We start from the raw sequence: 19,361 nt of genomic DNA, 5'->3' as shown, positions 1-19,361 counted from the left end.
CGGAACCCCCCGTGCGATGGAGCCGCAGCACCCGCCACCGCCCCCCTAAAAAAACAAAAAACAAAAACAAAAACAAAAAACGTCACAAACGCGGAGCAGCGCGCTCCTTACTCTGCCGTCATAACAGTTACTCACGAGCGACTCGGAAACGACCCGGGAGTCCGGAGTCACTCCGGTAAATGAATCGACCCGCAAACCGAAAATCTCGGAGGAGCGGAATAAAGTCCAAGGCAAACGTGTTTTTAGGGTTTTATTTTGGGCGCGATTCGTATCGAACGGGACCGATTTACGTTTTGCCTCGCGCCAACATTTTGGGATAATTCCATGCGCAACCTTGAGCCGACACGCCCGACTCTCGCTCCTCGCTCAGTCGAATCGGAAGAAAAGAGTCGAAGCTCCCATCGACGCCGGGGCTGGCGTGGAGCGGCGACCGCGGAGCTGCGCTTCTGGCTGCGGCGGAGGACGGTGAATCGCTGCGGCCCCGTGGAGCGTTTTGCCAAAAGTTTCCGTTGCTTGTTTAAAAAGTCGGATTTCGAACGTTTTTCCACGGCGCCGTTTCCCTGGCGGCAAAGCGTGTTTAAAACAAAACACCCCGGTGTCACTGGGCCATCTACTGGCCTGTTCGTGCACTGCAACTACAATAAAAAAAATACATTCGGAGTCAGAAGTAAAAACAGGATATAAATGAAATACGTTATATAAACATATAACAGGGAGCAACACTTATACAGGCAGGTGGTGGGTACACTTAAGTAAAGTAGTGTGTCACATAAAGGCATAATATAGAACAATATACTAACAATAAGTGGTATGCTTTAATATGGTACAGTTTGGTGTGTGTGTGTGTGTGTGTGTGTAAACACACCTGTTGGGGTGCGGCTGTGGTGGGCTGCATCATGCAGCAAGTGAACAGTCAGTTGTTGAAATCGATGTGTTGAAAGCAGGAAAAATGGGCAAGCGTAAGGATCTGAGAGACTGAACAAGCACCACATTGTGATGGCCAGACGACTGGGAGCTGTTCCCAGTATGCAGTAGTTAGTACCTACCAAAAGTGGTCCAATGAAGGACAACCGGTGAACCGGCGACGGGGTCATGGGCTGGACTCATTAATTCACATGGGAAGTGAAGTCCGGCCCGTCTGGTTCGACCCCACACAAGAGCTACCGTAGCACAAATTGGTGAAAAAGTGAATGCTGCTATGATAGAAAGGTGTCACAACACACAGTGCATCACAGCTTGATGTGTATGGAGCTGTGTAGCCACAGAGCGACTCAGAGTGTCCATGCTGACCCCTGTCCACCACCGAAAGCTCCTACAATGGACACGTGAGTCAGAACTGGACCATGGAGCAATGGAAGAAGGTGGCCTGCTCTGATGAATCACATTTTCTTCTCCATCGTGTGGATGGGCGGGGTTAGGGTCTGATCTGATGGAGCATCTGTGGGATGTGCTGGAACAACAAGCCCAATCCAGAGCCCTACCTCACAAGTTCCAGGACTTAAAGGATCTGCTGCTAACGTCTTGGTGCCAGATACCACAGGACACCTTCAGAGGACTTGTGGAGTCCACGCCTCCACGGGTCACAGCTGCTTTTGCGGCACAAGGGCGAGCTACACAATATTAGTGGTGGTTTAATGTTATACATACGTCCAGTATGTATACTGCATTCAATAATACAACAAAGTGCTGCAAACAACTTTTGTAAAATAGTTTATTTTATTTTCTCATAGTCATATTTACAGGTGGTGCGGCCTGCTGTTTTGGAACAGAATGTGGCAAGTAACTGTAAAAACAGACTCCATTCCAATGTGAAAGCATGTCAATTAATGATACCAATACCAATGACAACAACATAACTTTGACATTGTGGCCAACAGGCTTAATATGTACGTAACTGCAATCATGTTACAAAGTGTAAGGCTTCAACATTGCCCTTCAGCATCCAGTGAGTAAACCTACACTCCATCCTACGGACATGTGCCATCAAACTATATAGATGGGATGAATCCCTGTAGTATGCCGCTCAAACCTGCGAAATGATTCAGTTTTAGCATTAAAAAAAAAAAAAGTCAAGTATGACAGAATCACATCAAACACAATGAAAAAAAAAAAACAACATACATTTGAAAAGTGATAACTAAACAAAAAAAATAGAGAAAATCAGTTTTTGAGCAGTTGATAATCTTAGCTACTGTGGAGATAGCTTGTATATCAAAAGTAACGTTTCTTGCTTACTTAAAAATGCATAAATATGGACCACCACGTTTACCATCACTTCCACTCCTAAATATCCCATTTCCCTCCGAAACCTTCCAATTAAAAGATTTATAGCAAAATATGTTGATAACAGGTCAGGTTACAAATGGTAAGTTATGACCTTGCAGATGTACGTAAGGAATGTAAATGGTCTGTCGCTGAGAGCAACATGTAGATGTCAGTGTTGCTCATGATTCATTTGGTCGTCAATACAGCAGAGTAAAAAAAACCCACAAAAAATGTCATTCTGATATACAAGTTACACTGCAGTCACTATGGCTACGCTAAAACATGACAAATTATTGACAAAGTTTTTGTTTTCTCTGTATAGGTTCAAACTCGCCATAAATAATAAGAAATTCTTGAAAATTAGACAAAAATCAATATCATTTTTTACACCGATATACAAAGTTAACATAGGATCATAAATACGGAGCTGGTGTGGCCCACAATCAATAAACATTAATAGAATGATGTTTTAAAAGGAGTATGCTGTTTGAAGCCAGTCAACTTGACATAAAACATTGATTTTCTAACCTAAACCCAATCTTTCGAAAGGCAAGTTTCAATCGTGAACCTAGAAATAAACATTTCTCACCTTTAATGCAGCTCAATCGCAGCTTGCCATTGGTCTTTTTAAATGTAGGTTCAAAATCTGTGAATTTACCTTTTAACATCGATTGCAAGAGGTGCGGCGACTCTTCTTCGTCTAAGACGTAGGAAGTGCTTGAGGAAGAGAGCAAACAGTAGAAAACACAAGGACCTTGTAAAAACGAGCTAAGGGGATATAAAAAGGGTCCAGACGGTAGTCTCTCAGTATCACCTTGGTAAATAAATAGGCTTTCCCACTTTGTATCATCTATGTAAATAATAAATATAGGCTGCCATGTCTAATACTAATAAATGCATGTAGGCTTGGCCTTTTTCATTTATATATTCTCGGCTCCAGAAGATTTTACGCTAAAACCCAAGAAAGTGCCCGTTCAGACCGTCAACAGGGGTGTCTACTCTAGTGTGTGAATTTAACACAGATATGGTAAATATTTTGCCAAATGGTGGTGGTGGTTAAATTATACAGTATTTACAAGTCCGCAGTCGTATTTCCATCGTGTTGAGTACTGATAGGAACGGTAACATATGTTTTAACGGGGTGGGTGAAAAGTTTCAGATATGTCATTTTAACCTATATTTTGTGAATATGGAAAGATTATGGGTGGGAGTCCAACTTGTGAAAGAACAATCTATATCATGCAGATGGAGAGATAAAAAAACCAAAAACACTTTAAAAAGGTGTCAATTTGACTTAAAACTGCCTTGCTCAAGGAGGTGGAAAGCGAAGATGACAAAGATCAGCAGAAAGGTGGAAATGTCGGTTTTAACCCCTGAAATCAAGGCGTCCCATACAGAATCTAACAGCAGGCACTTGAATGTCACGTCTGGTGGTGTGTGTGTGTGTGTGTGTGTGTGTGTGTGTGTGTGTGTGTGTGTGTGTGTGTGTGTGTGTGTGTGTGTGTGTGTGTGTGTGTGCGGAGGGTGATGAATCCCCGATCCTCAAAGAGGGTCGTCGTCACGGTGCTCGGAAGAGACGGCCGCCTCAGGATTCCATCTCGTCTCCGTCGAATGGCGGCGGCTCGAAGCTCAGAACCTCCTCGTAGGTCAGTCCTGAGGCACAGAAACGAAGACAGTTCCCGCACTGATTCAATCGCTTGCGTCCTTTAACTCCCAAGCCACACAAGCGAGGTAACAAATATCCAATCTGCGACCCGGTCTGTCCCACGGCGGTAAAACAGACCACAGCAAATACTACCGAGCCGTCATCCTACACCAGCAACTCCGCTCCTCCGCCCTTTTTTTTCGACTTACGCTTCCACTCCTCAATCTCCAGCTCGCGGCTCTCAAAGCTCTGGTCGTACGGCTCTGCTTCGGGCTCGTCGTCTGGATCGTGGTACTGGGAAAAGTACGAGTGGGCCAGGGCCTCCGGCGCCGTGATCCGCTTGTCCGTGTCGAGCACCAGCATTTTCTCAAGCAGGTCCACAGCTAACGGAGCCGCGAAGGGACGAGAAATAAGGTTTAAATGACAGGTCCCAGGCCAACGGTTTCGGGACAGGTGTCGAAACCCCAAAACAGTAACAGTAAACAGTAAAGCGCAGTGACCGGCCCGCACCACCGGGGGGGGGGCAAGGGCTGGGCAAGGAACAAAAAGGTTGGAACCTACCGAGTGGGTTGGCGCCAATAAACACATCGGCAAAGATCCTCTTGGGCATCTGAGGAAGTGAGTTGATGTAGTTCCTCGCCTGCAAAAAAGGGAAAAACAGCCACTGAACCATTGTTTGAGAAATGCCACCAAAACATTCCGTGCCGCTCGTCGGCCATAACGATAACATAGGGTCAAATGACTTTTTAGCAACAGCCGTGAAGGCCCGGTGTCGTAGGAGCAATTACAATAACGCGCAAACTCAAATAATCGTGCGAATAGTGCACATCAAACACATCATGCCTCCGACTCCCGGGTGGGCCGGCACAAACGGACCATTTAGGAAACTGACACCGCAACAGCAAAGCGCGCCGGGGCGCCTTGAGGCTGCGGGGGGAGGCGCGTCTCACCTCGTGGCTGGGCATCCTGCTTATGAGGGAGGCGGGAGGCGTCCCCGTCAGGCGCATGATCTGCTGCAGCTGGTTGATATCTTCGCGTTCAGAGTCAAGGGGAGGCCAACGAGGGGAACCGTAGAGCATCAAACCGCTCGGCGACTGCAGGCCAGTGCCGGCGAAACTGTCTGTAGGGGATGCAATTGGGGAAGCGTGGGGGAGCAACGACGGACCAGGAAGAGGGACGGTGTGGGGACAGACCGGGTCTTTGTTAAACGTTTACGAGAGAGAGACCGAGATCACCTCGCTGTACAGACTCGCTCAGCTCCTTTGCTCTGTTTCAGGAGGGTCGACGACAGGTTTTGGTTGTAACGGGACCAAGGAGCGGTCACATTTTACAGCCCTGGAATCCAGTTGTGGAAACGTCTCGGGGGACACAGCTGCACGACTGGAGCAAACGCAACTTTTGCCGTGTTCTGGGCCAGGCGGGCTCCGTTTTGTTTCAAGGGAGCTCTCCTGTTATTCCAGAACACTCCATGTTAATTCCCTGGTCCAGCATTACACCACCCATGACTTTTTATCCATTAGATCTGGAGTCGATTTTCTGCCTTTTGCGCCGCGACATATCTGCCGGACGGTGTTACAAGTGCCTATGACGTAAGGAAAGGCAAATCCCGTTGAAGCAGTGACAGCTGAGACGCAGGCAGGAGGGGCGGGGACATCATCTAGGGTCCCGACGAGCACCGTTACAACTCAGCTTATAGGGTGTGGTTTGGGAGACGGCGTGGCAAGACATGCAGATGGAGAAGTCTCAGGCCCAGTCTCGGACCAGTCGAAAGTCAGGAGGATAAGCCCAACTACGACTGGCACAAACTCAAAAGAAACTAAACTAAACAAAAAGAAAAAAAACCTCCACCCACTCAGCAGACAGCGACACATGCGGAGCGGGGCACACAAATAAATGACAGGAATTTTTGGAGCTTTGTTGTTTTACCCCCGTCAGGTCACCCTCCCCCAAACCTGTTTACAAGCTGCCTTCACAAGGGTCTCCTTGCACTGAATACGTCTTTCTGCTGTAACAGGAATGTCACACACGCACGCCCACACGAACACACACACACACACACACACACACACACGAACACACACACCCACCCACCTTTTGACACGCCTGCACACAACTGAGATAAGTAACAAAACAAAAAGTAAAGTAAAGTAAACAGCGCTAAGTAAATACTACTTAACTCTGTTTCATCAAGCGGGCACTGCTATATTACTGTAAAATGTGCCAGCGAAAGAAACAAACATCAAAGGTCGAAAAAAAGATCCTGGCGCGTCCTTTGCGCTTGCAGCAAAACAGTACTTAATGTGCAGGTCCAGCAGTGCCGTGAACCCCAAACAGCTGGTGATCTCCTTTCAAGCAGTGGCAAAGACTATTCATTTTTGCGAAACAAGTTTGAATGATTCAGGTCGTAAATTGTGCTTGTGTCGTGAGTTAGTGACCGAGGACAAGCGTGGATCCCGGACCTGGACCGGCCGAGGCCCCGCTGGTCTACAAGGTGTGAACCGAGGCGACCATGTCGGGCGGTGTGCAACGACGGGGTGCGGCGAAAGGATACGATCCGTGCCGGGGAAGAGCGTCCGTCCTGTAAGCAGTTCAGCCATGATGCAGCCCACGGACCAGATATCCACTAGAAAACGAGAACACCACAAAAAAAAAAAACAGCTGAGTGAAAAGACCTTGGCACAAAGAAACCGAATCTCACAGAATAAAAGTTGATAAACGGCCAAGGTCCAGCTCAAAGCCAGCTGGTTGAATCAAATTTGGAACTGAGGGTTCCCAAAAGATCTGATTTGAAATCCTGTACTGAGAATTCAATACAGTACAACTGACCACAATGAAGATGTGTATTTGTGTGTGTGTGTATGTATCACCTGTCATATTGTAATGCATCCAGTTGAGCATGATCTCCGGCGCTCTGTACCACCGCGTGGCCACGTAGCCTGTCATCTCATCGTCCGTGTGCCGTGCCAAACCAAAGTCCAGGATCTACGAGGAGGTGTTTGGGGGGAGGTTTAGAGAGAGAGAGAGAGAGAGAGAGAGAGAGAGAGACGGATGATAAGCGTGAAATGAGATCGTGTGCGTGAATCGACACAACGCATTGTGCGATGACAGCCTGACCTCTGTGCGGTATTTCCCCAATTACCTTGAGCTCACAGTCCTCGTTCACTGCAAGGTTACTGGGCTTCAGGTCCTTGAAGGAAAACAACAAAAAAAGATGGGAGACATGAAGACAATTAAACAGGAACCGCCATCGGTAACTTGGGTGACATAACATGCGGTAATCGATTTGGTCATGCCCATTACATCTCTGTTCGTATTTATCAAATGTTTATTTATCATTTATGCATGATGGGGGCGGTAGCTCAGGAGGTAGAGCTGGTCGTCTAGTAATCTAAACGTTCCTGGTTCGATCCCAGGCTCCTCCTGCTAGCATGCTGTAGTGTCCTTGAGCAAGACACTTAACCCCTAATTGCTCCTGATGGCTGCGTCCGTCGGTGTTTGAATAATTGTAAGTCGCTTTGGATAAAAGCGTCTGCTAAATGACAATGTAAATGTAAATGTAAATGTATGCACATATCCATAATTAGAGTAACTTAGGTTGAATGTAACTTACTCTGTGGATGATATCCGCAGAGTGGATGTACTGTAGGAAAAGAGAAACAGATGATCAAACCCTCCTTCCACACCGCAGGGATGGTGCACATGCAGCATGATGACCCTGTGATTTATTTATTATTCATCTGGAGCAACCCTCTGGTGGACGGATCCATTCATTTTGAATGTTATTGTTCATTATGTTGAACACACAACTATGAGTCATCGCAAGCGATGCTACCCTCCAGTGCTGTCATTTCTTCCAGTTATCTGCCACTTCCTCGGCTTATTACAACCCAGGCACTGATGTCACTTTGAAAAAAACCCCCAAAAAACACTGAAGACCGTTTAACATCATTTAGTGTGAGGAATTCCTACGAGCAAAAAACCCACTCACGAAATCGTTGTCACGCTGAATCTCGGGGCGTTTGACCATAAAAAGTGAAGCATTTCGAGAGGCGGCGTGCTGCGCGCTCAGGGAGCCGCACTGACCTTTAACCCCCGGAGGATCTGGTAGATCAAGAACTGGACGTGGTCGTCTGTCAGCTTCTGACACTTGACGATGTTGTTGAGATCTGCCCCCATCAGGTGGGTCACCAGGTACCTAAACAACACACAAACAATATATAATATATAATATATATAATATATATTTTGTTAAAATATATATGTTTTTATAATAAATGCGAATGCATAAACAAACCAATGAAACCATTAAGCTTGTTTTTCGCCTATTTTTGCGGGAATTTGTGTTTTTGTTTTTGTCAATGTTGTCCGGGGGCTTCCAAGGCACCCCTAATGACCAATTACTGTGTGATAGCGGCAAAAATAATTACATGTTTTTGTCTGATTGCTGAATATTAAATGGGAATAATAATTAATGTAACATGATTAAATATTAATATCAAACTATGAGGGTTTAAGCCTTGACCTTGTTTGACTAATGCTCTTTAAAGACTGGATCAAAGCTGCGGAAGATCTGGGACGCGGCGCCAATAGATGAGCTGTGAGGCGCCATAGACATGGAGGTGTCTGCGTGTACGGATGGAGGTGTGGACTCCAGGTGCACGCCGCGTCTGCACCACACTCAGACCACCGTGGGCTGCATGTGCAGGAGCAGAAGCGGCGGCTTCCTTGGACAGGATTGGTTCCCCCGCCTCTCCGGCCGCTCATGGTGGACAGTGGAGAAGCGGCACATGTTCCCCTGTTGTTGGGCGGCAGTGTGGGGGTTGCCCAAACAACACATCCACCCGCATGTGCACGCTGCAGACACAGAGGGCCGTGCACATTTCGAGGTCACCGAATGGCTGTTACCATGGCGACACTTTGCACATGTTGATCCCCCTTCAGTAACCAGCAGTGTACAGTTACTGTATGTGCTGAAGGAGCAGAATTAACACTAGGTTTTTATGAAAACTTATTATTTTACACAAGGGGAAGGAAAACAAAGACAAGATACAAAAGGTTTGAAAAATTAATGAAGAAAGCGACACTTACACATCGTTGAATTCCTCGAGGCTTGTTGCCGGTGTGAAGACATCCAATAGACCAATCACCTGAGAGCAAAGACATCAAATATTTAGTATTCAAAACATGCCACCAAGACTGAATGTGAAGTCATCGTTAATTACCTTTTTACAGGGTTCATTCTGGCATAAAAGGAAATTTAACGACTTTCAAGTACTTTTTAAGCCTCGTTTCCTTTCATTTTCAAGGACTTCGCACTGGTCGAAGTAAGCATGTCTCAGTTTCAACTGTGAAGAACACTTAGAGCTGCAGGTTTGACAGGTAGAGTGGCCGTAGGAAAGCCATTGCCAGGATGGCAAAGTAAAAAGAGGCGCGCCTGGGCCATGGAGCACCGTCAGTGGATGACTGGGGTCTGGGGACTGGAAGATGGTCTTATGGAGCGATGAATTTAAATCTTGGGGTTCATCACGCAGGGTTTTTGTACGCAGGGCCGGCCACTGGAATCAACACTACGGGGTTGTTCAGGGCCACGACCCCTTGGGGGGGGCCACCCGATAAGTGTGATTGTGTTGACGGGGCGAAAGGATGGTTCCTCAGTGTGTGACACCAAGTGTCACACACGGAGGAGGAAGCGTGATAGCCTGGCGCTCTTTTGCTGGATCCAGAGTCGACGACTTGCCCAGTGACTGGCACCCTGAACCAAAAGGGCTCCCACAGAATTTTGCCGCGAAATGCAATACTCTCTGGTCTACACAAAGACGGTCAGGGGATCATCCTACAGCAAGATAATGGCCCAAAAACATACCTCAAGGCTATGTCAGAACTACCCTAGAAGAAGAGAACTCCAGACTCAAACCCCATGGAGCTGGTTTGGGATAAACTGGACAAAAGGGTGAAAGCAAAGCAATCTACAAGTGCAACACACTTGTGGGAACTTCTGTGTTGGGAAGAACTTTCCCCACAACATTTGATTTCCATCAAATGTCAAAGTGGCTACTTTGATGAGTCAAAGATTTGGATTAAATTTTGTTAAAATGATTCCATGATTTATTTATTTTTGATCTCCAATTGTTTATTCTACGCCTTCATTTGAGAGTCCATTGAACTGTGTCAATTTCAATAAAAACTGGAAAAATATTCTCAGCCTCATGGAAGCAGGACGCTGCCTCCCATATCATCCCAGTGTTTCCTCCACCAGAGCCACTAGTGGGCGGACGGCCCAATCACTGAATACCTGCCCACGAATCCCACCCGTCAAAAGTCAAAACATGAAAATGCATATTTGTAGCATAGAATTACAGGTTGGCTTAACAAGAGAAAAATCTGTTTATGAATATCATATTCATAATAACTGTTAAAAGCTCAAATGATCTGGAGGCCACTGGCTAGGTTGTCATCTTCTAGGGGGGCTAGTGTTAAACTTCAAGGTAAAAACTGGGCTGTTTTGTTTTTCTCCCACTAGTGAATTGCCTAGAAATATCTTTCTTTTTTTTAATTTTGGTTTATATTTTCAAAACATTTGTGTGGATTAATTAAGCATTGTGATTTGAAAAAATTATTTGCGGGCCAGAGTAATCAACATATTATCAAGAAGCCACATCAAATAGTCCCGTGGGCGGGATGTGGCCCCCGGGCCTGTAGTTTGAGCCCCTGCCCTAATTCAAATACAAATGACCTGTACTGCAAAATCCCATCCTGATGACTAACAATGACAAACACACTCCTGAGAAGGTATTTTGTTTCTTTGGAAATCAAAAAGGTGGGGCTTCCATGTTATTCAACAAAAACAGCATGTGTGGGGAAAGTTTGACTACCTTCCAAGCTCAGCTCATTTTGGCAGAGTCCCAGGCGTTACTAGACACAATCGCTTTTGCTGGAATTAATATTTGCACATTTTTTAGGAAGCTCACCACAACATCACGATACGAACAAAGGCAGGAATGTGGTAAATAGCTTTAATGAGGAACGAGCTGCAGGTCATTTGGTTCTCTACCGTTACGGCAACAACACCAATCTGTTTTGAGTGAGTTCCTTTTAAGTTATGCCCCTTATCATTTGTTCTTACGTGCTCAATTTAATCTGCATCTGTCGTAATTATGTGCCCTTTGCAGGATTTTCTAGGCTGCTCTCCACAAAGAGCACTCCTATGAGGAAGTCAGATCGCGATTGCACAACAGGAAATCCACACAGAGTTGAGAAAAAAACCTCAATGTGCAAATATGATAGAAGAGTGAAGCGGGGCTTTATGTAAGGGTTAGGGTTCTAACAAAGGAAGAAATAACAGGTAGAACGTTGTGCACATGTACCAGCACGCCGGTAGCGAGCGTCGACGCCAACCTCATCCCCGCTCCCCCGGAGGGAGGCTGGGGATGTGTGAAAACACAGCTCGGCAGCCTGTCCACACAGGGCAGCTTATTGGCAGAGCGGAGCCAAAACAAACAGCTGATTGGTCTACTAAAGCTTTCCAAAATCTAAAACCCAGGGAGTCTCCTGGCAACAGGGGTAGTATAATATCACACACACACACACACACACACACACACACACACACACACACACACACACACACACACACACACACACACACACACACACACACACACACACACACACACACACACACACACACACAACACACACAACACACTCCCCCCTAATGCAAAGGATCCAGGGGATGAAAAAAAGCATTGGTTTACGGAGTCAAGCATCTATTTTCCGACAATAACCATAAACCCAAACAAACCTCCAGAACTGGCTGAATATCAGTCACTGGTTGAATGTTTTCAGATCATCTCTGCTCTGAGAGAGACCTTGTTATGTGTAAATTGGATTCACATGTTACCACAATGCGATACTTACATGCAGCCTTTCCAACCGTGCTTTAACAGGCTTACTGCTTCAAAAGGAAACGTGAAATGACACAAATGTACCAAGGGTCTATACCAGTACCACTGCACCGCATAACACCAAGGATTCCAGGGTTGCTCAACACACACAAACACATCCAGAGAGAGCATTGTATGCAAGTGTTGCTATGAGGGTGTTTGTGGTAAAGCACCTATTTATAATGAAACTGACTTTTTCCTTTTAAACCATTATGTCAGTGTGACCGGCCAAAATAAACGCTAAATTGATCAACAATATGTACTTTGCAGCCCACCCTTTCAACAGACACGTGCACAGCCGCCTGAGAGTTACTTATTCGATACTAGTGTGCACTTGTGACACATGCAGAAACACCCACACCCACACCGCCCTCAGATCCACAATTCACAACTTTAATCACACTCCAGAACACAAAGAATCCAGTTATCGCACTGCGGCCCTGACATTTCATTGCCCACGACGACCGGGTCGTTACAGCAAAATGAATCAGGAACTCTGCACGAGTGCTGGAATCGGGAGACAGACAGGACGGAGAGCCGAGCCAAAGGACAGATTGTCGGAGTCACGTGACGCAACTGCAACAATTCGTGGCCTCGCCAAACTGGATCCACACACCCAATCAGCTCAGCTGCTGTTCTGACTCACAGAAGTTGTTAAACTTCAGAACTGTTTCACTTTCCCTTAACTCATCTGACATCGCCGATCCAAATTCCCTTCCATGGTCGGCCTCCTGGAGACTTCCACTCGGCAAATAATTGACCAGTAAAGCGCAATTCAAAGCGTGCGCGAATGGGAACTGGCATTTGGAGTTTGGGCAAACCGTCACGGTTCAATCAGTCATTCGGGCCTCAATATAAGATCATGATTTTGACGTTTATAATATGCGCCGCCATAGAGCTACTGGGAGTCGTAGTTCTATTCGTGCAGCGCCGCACTGACACCAATCAGCGGATGAGGATTTAAAAACTACACAGATACGTCCTTCCGCTTGCGTCCAGTTTGAAACCAAAAGAATCCCATATAGGGGGCTTAGTACTTTTCATAGAGCTCTTCCATGATTGCATTCACTGAAAATCCTTGTTCCACCCGAGCGGCCACGCACGCGCTGCACGCCACAGACGCTGCATTGACTGCTGCGGCCCGTTGCTGCTGCTTCAACGCGTGTTGAAGCAGGCAACACTGACCTGTAAACAAATACTGTCCACAACAGGGGAGCTGCGTTTTTTTCTTTCTACGTTTACATTTCTCAACCAATTTCAATAAGTAGTTTTTGTACTCAAGAGTTTATGATCTACGTGGAGTAGAAAAATAAGTTAAGAATCCCCCCTCCCCCCCTCCACCACCACTCCACATAGAAAACAGAAAAGAACTCTGGTATCGGAATCAGTATCGGTATCGGCAGTTATGTATCAGATCGGAATTGAAGGAGTAGTAGTAGTAGTAGAAGTAGTTGTCGTCTATACTTTAGTCTTTGAGGGAATTCTCTAACTTTAGAGTTCCGTGTCAGCACCTTGCCCTTTGTGGGTCTGTGCAAGCTCAGTTACATCCCTGGCTTCAGCTCTAAACAGCCGTCTCATTTCCCTTGGTGCCAAACGGTTATTACTCAAAAGTCAACAATGACGCAGGTAGAACAACAAGATAAGCAGCAGTTTAATAGCACAGGTTATACTGAGCCTAATTACAGTTCTCTTGTTCACATCGACAATTTGCATTTGTGTGCACATACGTACGCATCTCTCTTCTTATGAACGCCAAATTAAAATGCAATGCAAAGAGAGAGAGAGAGAGTGTGTGTGTGTACGTGTAATCCTAGCCAGAGGCCACGGTTTGGGAGGAGCTCCAGGTGACTTACGTTCTCGTGCTTCATGTGTTTGAGCAGCCGCAGTTCCCTGTACGTCCTCTTGGCGTGGATGATGGACTGGAACGGTCTGGACAGCTTCTTCACCGCTATCTTCGCAACCATCTTCATGTCATATGCAGAACTGCACGCACACACACACACACACACACACACACACACACACACACACACACACACACACAGTGTCAGTGACTGATAGGACAAGGGCTGTGGTAGAAGTCAAACGTGCTGCAACACACACACAAAAAACAAAACAAAAAAAACAACAGCTCTTATAATCAATTTATAAACAAACATGCCTTTGAATTTGACTGGGAACACGATGTTCCTCTTTGTGCGTAGGTGGCTCAAACCCAGTAAGCAGAGCAAATCATTGCATAACACTGGGCTCTTATTTTCACTTCACATTGTACAATATAGCCAGAGGACATGTTGCAGAACAGGACTCAACCCGTTGGCAAATATCACAATATTTTACTCCAACACATTAATAAATCCATGTTTAAATGACAACTGATTAACCAATTGTAATGCTGGACACTGGTCGTTTGGAATTGCAGTCCATTACTTTGAGTCTGATTCCAAGACACGGCGATCCTTGACTAATGGTGTCAATATATTTCAATGCAGGATGGTAAAACATATGTTTCTATATTTCCCAGACACAGGGGACGGGGCCTGAGTTCACAGCGTTTCCCCTATATGCACCTTGCGGCAGCAGTACGCACAAAATATGACCGCCGGCGCTGGAGGAGAAGATAGGCGCACAGACGCGTTGCCCTTAACTGATAATGTCGGCACAATGATTATAGCAACAAGACGTCAACAATGAAGCAAGCAACGCCGATCACGGATTCAGGGTTATCTTTCGCTGAAGGGAAAACATTCCTGCAACCTCACGTGGGTATCGCACGGTGACGTGGCGGAAAACGCATCCATGCGATAGGAACACGCGACGAGACACATATCTGTGGAGTACACGACATTTGGGAGATCCATCTTCATAGGATTTGTTTCGTCAAGTCTTACCAAAGATAGTAGGCATTCCACATGCACTGATTCTTCTTCCTGGGAGCGGTCGATCTCAAAGACACCTGACAGGTACCCTCCCCCGCGCTCTCTCTCTCTCTCCTCCCCATCTTCTTCTTTATTTTTTACTTTGGAACAAGTGTCCTAGTTAAGAAATGGCCTACATCCCACTCAAACTTATTATTTCGGTAGGATTCCCTTAAAGAAACGCCATCGCACGCGCATAAAAACACTCCATCCTAAGGGGGGGAACACCGATTCATCTAGACCAACGTCTGGTTCTCATCGATGTTGATATTTGATACTCGAGGGGCTGGAAACAAAAACACTTAGAGAGATATGAAAAGCAAAGAACCGCACATAAATGCATGCTGAAATGGGCCATTTGATCGGAGATAAAAATCCTAATTACCTCGATGTTTTCGACTAGATGGCATGGCATGACTGTCCCCTCAGGGACACCCCCTCATGTTTTGCATCAGCAAAAGATATACACAGAAGTTGCAATGCATTCTTATATCCAGATAAAAAAATAAATAAAAATACATAAAAAAGTAAAATGTTTCACCAAGACACAGACAACAAAGCAAACCGAGCGCGTGCTCACGAGAGCCTTAAACGTCCCGCAAAAGCCGGCTCGCTTTCAGAGCGGAAAAAAGGGAAAACCAGTCGTGTGAACAGAAACCGTCCGGGATCGGCCTGGAATATCAACAACGTAAACACGGGGAGTCTGCGAGGCGGCTGCTGATCGGCAGAACAAACAAGGTGTGTGAGCGCGGGTCCCGTCTAATTAGCCCGCGAGGAATGTCAGCACACTAATGAGCGGCCATAAAAAAAAAGAAGAAAAAAAAAGCCCGGGGCCGTAAAAAAGGACATTAGAAGGGCAGCGTCGACGGGACAGCATCTGCTGGCTCTTCTTCAGAGGCGGCGGCACTTGTTCCTGTCAGTGTGCCGCATGTCACCATCCCCCATCTCACTGTAATGTGGCGACACGGTGTACACACAGGCGGTTCTACCCAACCGCTGCTGCTCCGCTCTCTCTCACTTTCGATTGTCGTCCAGAGTTCTGAAATCCCGGGGGTGGGGGTCGGGACTCGACGCGCCGTTTCCCCTTTTGAGAAGTGTGTAAAACCCAACGCAACACAACCAAGTGTTTCGACTCGGACGGAGGGCGGCATTTCAACGGCAACGTCTCCCAGTCGACGGGCGCCGTCGAGGCCTTCGAGCGTCGCGGGCACCTGGATACGAGGTCCGCTCGGCTGCAAAAGGCGCTGCATGCCGAGGGTTTGGCGACGCATAAACATGGAACACCCGTGATCCAAATATGTTTTTTGCGCAGGCCTTAAACAACCTACACTGCAGCATTCCAGTCATTCCTCCCCCCCCTCCCTCCCGTGCGGCTCGCAGCGCTCGGACCGTTACAGCTGTGGAGCGGTGGGAGCCGCTCTGCCTACTTGCCCCGCTGCGTGACACCCATACAGGGACCCATAGGTGCAGGACGAGGCGCTGTGGGCGGCTGACCTCCAGGGTACATTTAAAACCCCGGCCCTCATCCGCAGCCCAGTGCGATTTTCTAAACAGACAAAAAAAAGAAAACAGGAGGTTTTGCTGTTTTCGGATGCGGAATTTCAGAACGGGGAGAGCAACCCTGCCCGGGCTTTTAACTTTTAACGTTCAAATTCACGGTTCTCTTAGCTTACGCCCCCCCGTGCGCCTGAGATAGATCAGCAGTACGACCTCATCGCCTCGCCCGGCGTTTGAAAGGGCCGCACACGCACACACACACACACACACACACACACACACACACACACACACACACACACACACACACACACACACACACACACACACACACACACACACACACAGATTTAAGCAAAATATGCCGTGCCAGGGGGAGTGAATTCAACATCTTTGTCAACAAAGCAGGTGAGAGTGGGACGGAAAGAAACAGGCCGGTGTTTTAATGTATCCACGGAAGCCGGAAAACCAACAGTTTCCACTGAGTATAGACATTCCCCAAAACAATGAATAGAATTAGTCTTACATGGCAGCGTGTGGGAGCGAGCGAGAGCGAGCAAGTGAGAGAGATTATTGGAAAAAGCCCTCCATAGTTTTCTAGTCAGCTGAGCAACAAAGGCAGAATATCTCTCTCCCTCTCCCTCTCCCTCTCCCTCTCTCTCTCTCTCTCTCTCCCCCTCCCTCCCTCCCCCGGAGGTGCGTTTCAACATTCGCCCGAGATGGGAGAGAACATCTGTGGTGACCGGTGCTACCGTGGCGTGTCCATTTCCTCTCTGCACGGCAGAGCTCTGACTAGAGGACGCCCGCACACGGCGTCACCACGTCGGCGACCATGATTTCCCAAGAGGCTCGGTCGAGTCGAGGGAGTGAGCGAGTGGACGGAGGCAGTTGATGGCAGAGGTTATTCACGCTCAATATTAAGACCAGCGTGGCGACGGGCCACCTCGCCCAGGGTTTCTGCAGGTATCAGAGAATCACGTTTCTCAAAGAATAATAAAAAAAAAATAAAAATAAATTAAAAAAAAGGCGCCTTAGGCGAGCGCCGAAACGCCTCAGGCAATTTTAGCCCACCCAAACACTTATGTTTATGGATAAAACAACAAACCGACAGGTTAACTAATTTACAAGGAGTGAAAAGCCTGTGCATGTGTTACACACTGAGTGTTGACGATTTCCATCCACCGCCCCTGACTGAGTTTCGGACTCATCGCCTCTCTCTTAATCAATAAGGTATTGCAGGCGAGTGCAATATTATGTGTAAGTATTGAGTAGGAACAGTTTGCTTCAGGTCAGCAAGGTGACTCATTACAATTGAATTGAATCTAACCCTGTTACTTGATTTGCCGCCCATTTTGACTCTCTCTGCAGGCAAATGGAACAGGCAGGTATCACGTTAATTGGGTTAATCTGGAATCGCTATTAAGGCAAGTATCAGGTTCGGTGGCAGGCGTGAGGCGTTGTTAACATCTGAAATGCTGATTCTGACGCACAACAACTTGAAATCACCTTGACGGGAACAAATGCATGCACTGAGATGATGACGGCACACATTAAAATGTTAGGCTAGAGAATGACTCTTAAGCCCTAATATTTATAAAAAATATAAACTTTATATACGGCTGTTGAGGACATTTAAAAAATAACAATAATAAATAAAAAGACCTGCAGGTCCCTGTGATCTTTGTGTGACAGTGCGTGATGACTAACCCGGTCAGAGGACAGCGCCTAATCTCGGGATTGTGAGTCATGGGTGTAACAGCGGGAGAGGGGGGTGACATCATCCCGGGGCTCATCACCGCCGAACGGGTTCTGTGCAAAACGCTCAATATGGATGAGGGGCCGCTTGCCGAAAAGCCACGTGACTCCGCGGTATTGTGTTGCCCCACAGCGAAGTGCACGACGCGCACACGCAAACGCACGCACGCACGCACGCACGCACACAATGGCCGGTGGACAGCGAACGCCGTGCAACTCATACATAACCGCACTCCCGTTCACGATCCGCCGCATGCGCGAGTTATGCATCTTAAAACCGTTGGTTTGTTTGTTTGTCGTCCCCCCACCACCGGGCGAATTCAACAAAGTGAAGCCGTTCGAACGCGCGCACGGCACGAAAGCAAACCGAGGCCAAAACGGTGTCGCCGCTCACCGGACGTGAGCGGCGACGAGCAAAACAATCATAATCCTCCGTCCGCCGGAGAGCCCCGACGAGATCCGAAGCAGTGCCGAACGTACATATCGATCGGTGAAGCGGATCGATGGGCGATTTAACCCCAATTTGCGGCCAATTCGGCTTTTGTTCGATTTGATGTGTAAAACTTGCACAATTTCCTATTTTTGACGTTGAGGATCGTTTGGTTACATTTTTATTGTTTTGTTTTTTTGGGTTGATTATAAATTGTCAATTGTTTTTTTGTTCATTTTAAGGTTAATTTTATCTTGCTATTTTTTCCCCAAAATTGCAGGTGTATCTTGCTCTTTTTTGATTAGATATTTTTATTTAACATTTTAGGTGTATCTGGCAATTATTTTTTTCCAAATGTTAGAAAAAATGTAAACAAAAAAAATAAATAAATTACGAGTAGCAGTATCCTGCTACTCATAATTTATTTATTTTTTTGTTTACATTTTTAGGTGTATCTTGCTATTTATTTCAGGTTTATTGCACATTGCCTTCAATGTATCGTTACTTTGTTTTGAGTAAAGTGTCTGCAGTTTTGGGGCGTCCTGCCCGCCGCTTGGCGTTGTGCAACGTGTTTGCTGCTCTCACCACACGGATCCGTAGGCTCCGGAGCCCACCGGGGCCAGGTTCTGGTACCGCTGCGGGACCTCCCACACGGTCTTGTTGAGCTCCTGTCGGTAGAACGCGGGTCTCTCCTTGTGCGACATTCCTGCGGCGTGTCCGTCCCGCGGCGTCCGCCCGTGCTCGCCTCCTCCTCCCGCCGCCGCCGCCGCCGCCGCTGCTGCTGCTGCCGCCGCCGCCGCGCTCCGGTCCCGGGACGCCGAGAACCCGAAACAAAACCAGGACGGGTCCCCGTGCACGATAAATAGTTGAGTCCGCGTGTCGCTCTCCTGTATCCCGCCTGCGTGCAC

General features: G+C 47.1%; 1 protein-coding gene across 1 annotated transcript; it reads right to left on the bottom strand.

Moving 5' to 3' along the window:
* Positions 1-1,715: 1,715 nt before the first annotated feature.
* Positions 1,716-19,290, bottom strand: mapk14b (mitogen-activated protein kinase 14b). Its single transcript, XM_080000178.1, has 12 exons — positions 19,039-19,290; positions 13,707-13,836; positions 8,999-9,057; positions 7,994-8,105; positions 7,521-7,550; positions 7,050-7,097; positions 6,778-6,892; positions 6,462-6,533; positions 4,861-4,940; positions 4,472-4,550; positions 4,120-4,293; positions 1,716-3,918 (listed from the first exon to the last, which is right to left on the bottom strand). The coding sequence occupies exons 1-12, from the start codon at positions 19,155-19,157 to the stop codon at positions 3,851-3,853; spliced, it is 1,086 nt and encodes a 361-aa protein (XP_079856304.1). The 5' UTR covers positions 19,158-19,290; the 3' UTR covers positions 1,716-3,850.
* Between the last annotated feature and the right edge of the window lie 71 nt (positions 19,291-19,361).

Source organism: Zeus faber (assembly GCF_960531495.2).
Source record: "Zeus faber genome assembly, chromosome: 5".
Taxonomy (NCBI): domain Eukaryota; kingdom Metazoa; phylum Chordata; class Actinopteri; order Zeiformes; family Zeidae; genus Zeus; species Zeus faber.
Note: the sequence above shows the minus strand (reverse complement) of the source record. Positions and strands in the feature narration are given on the sequence as shown.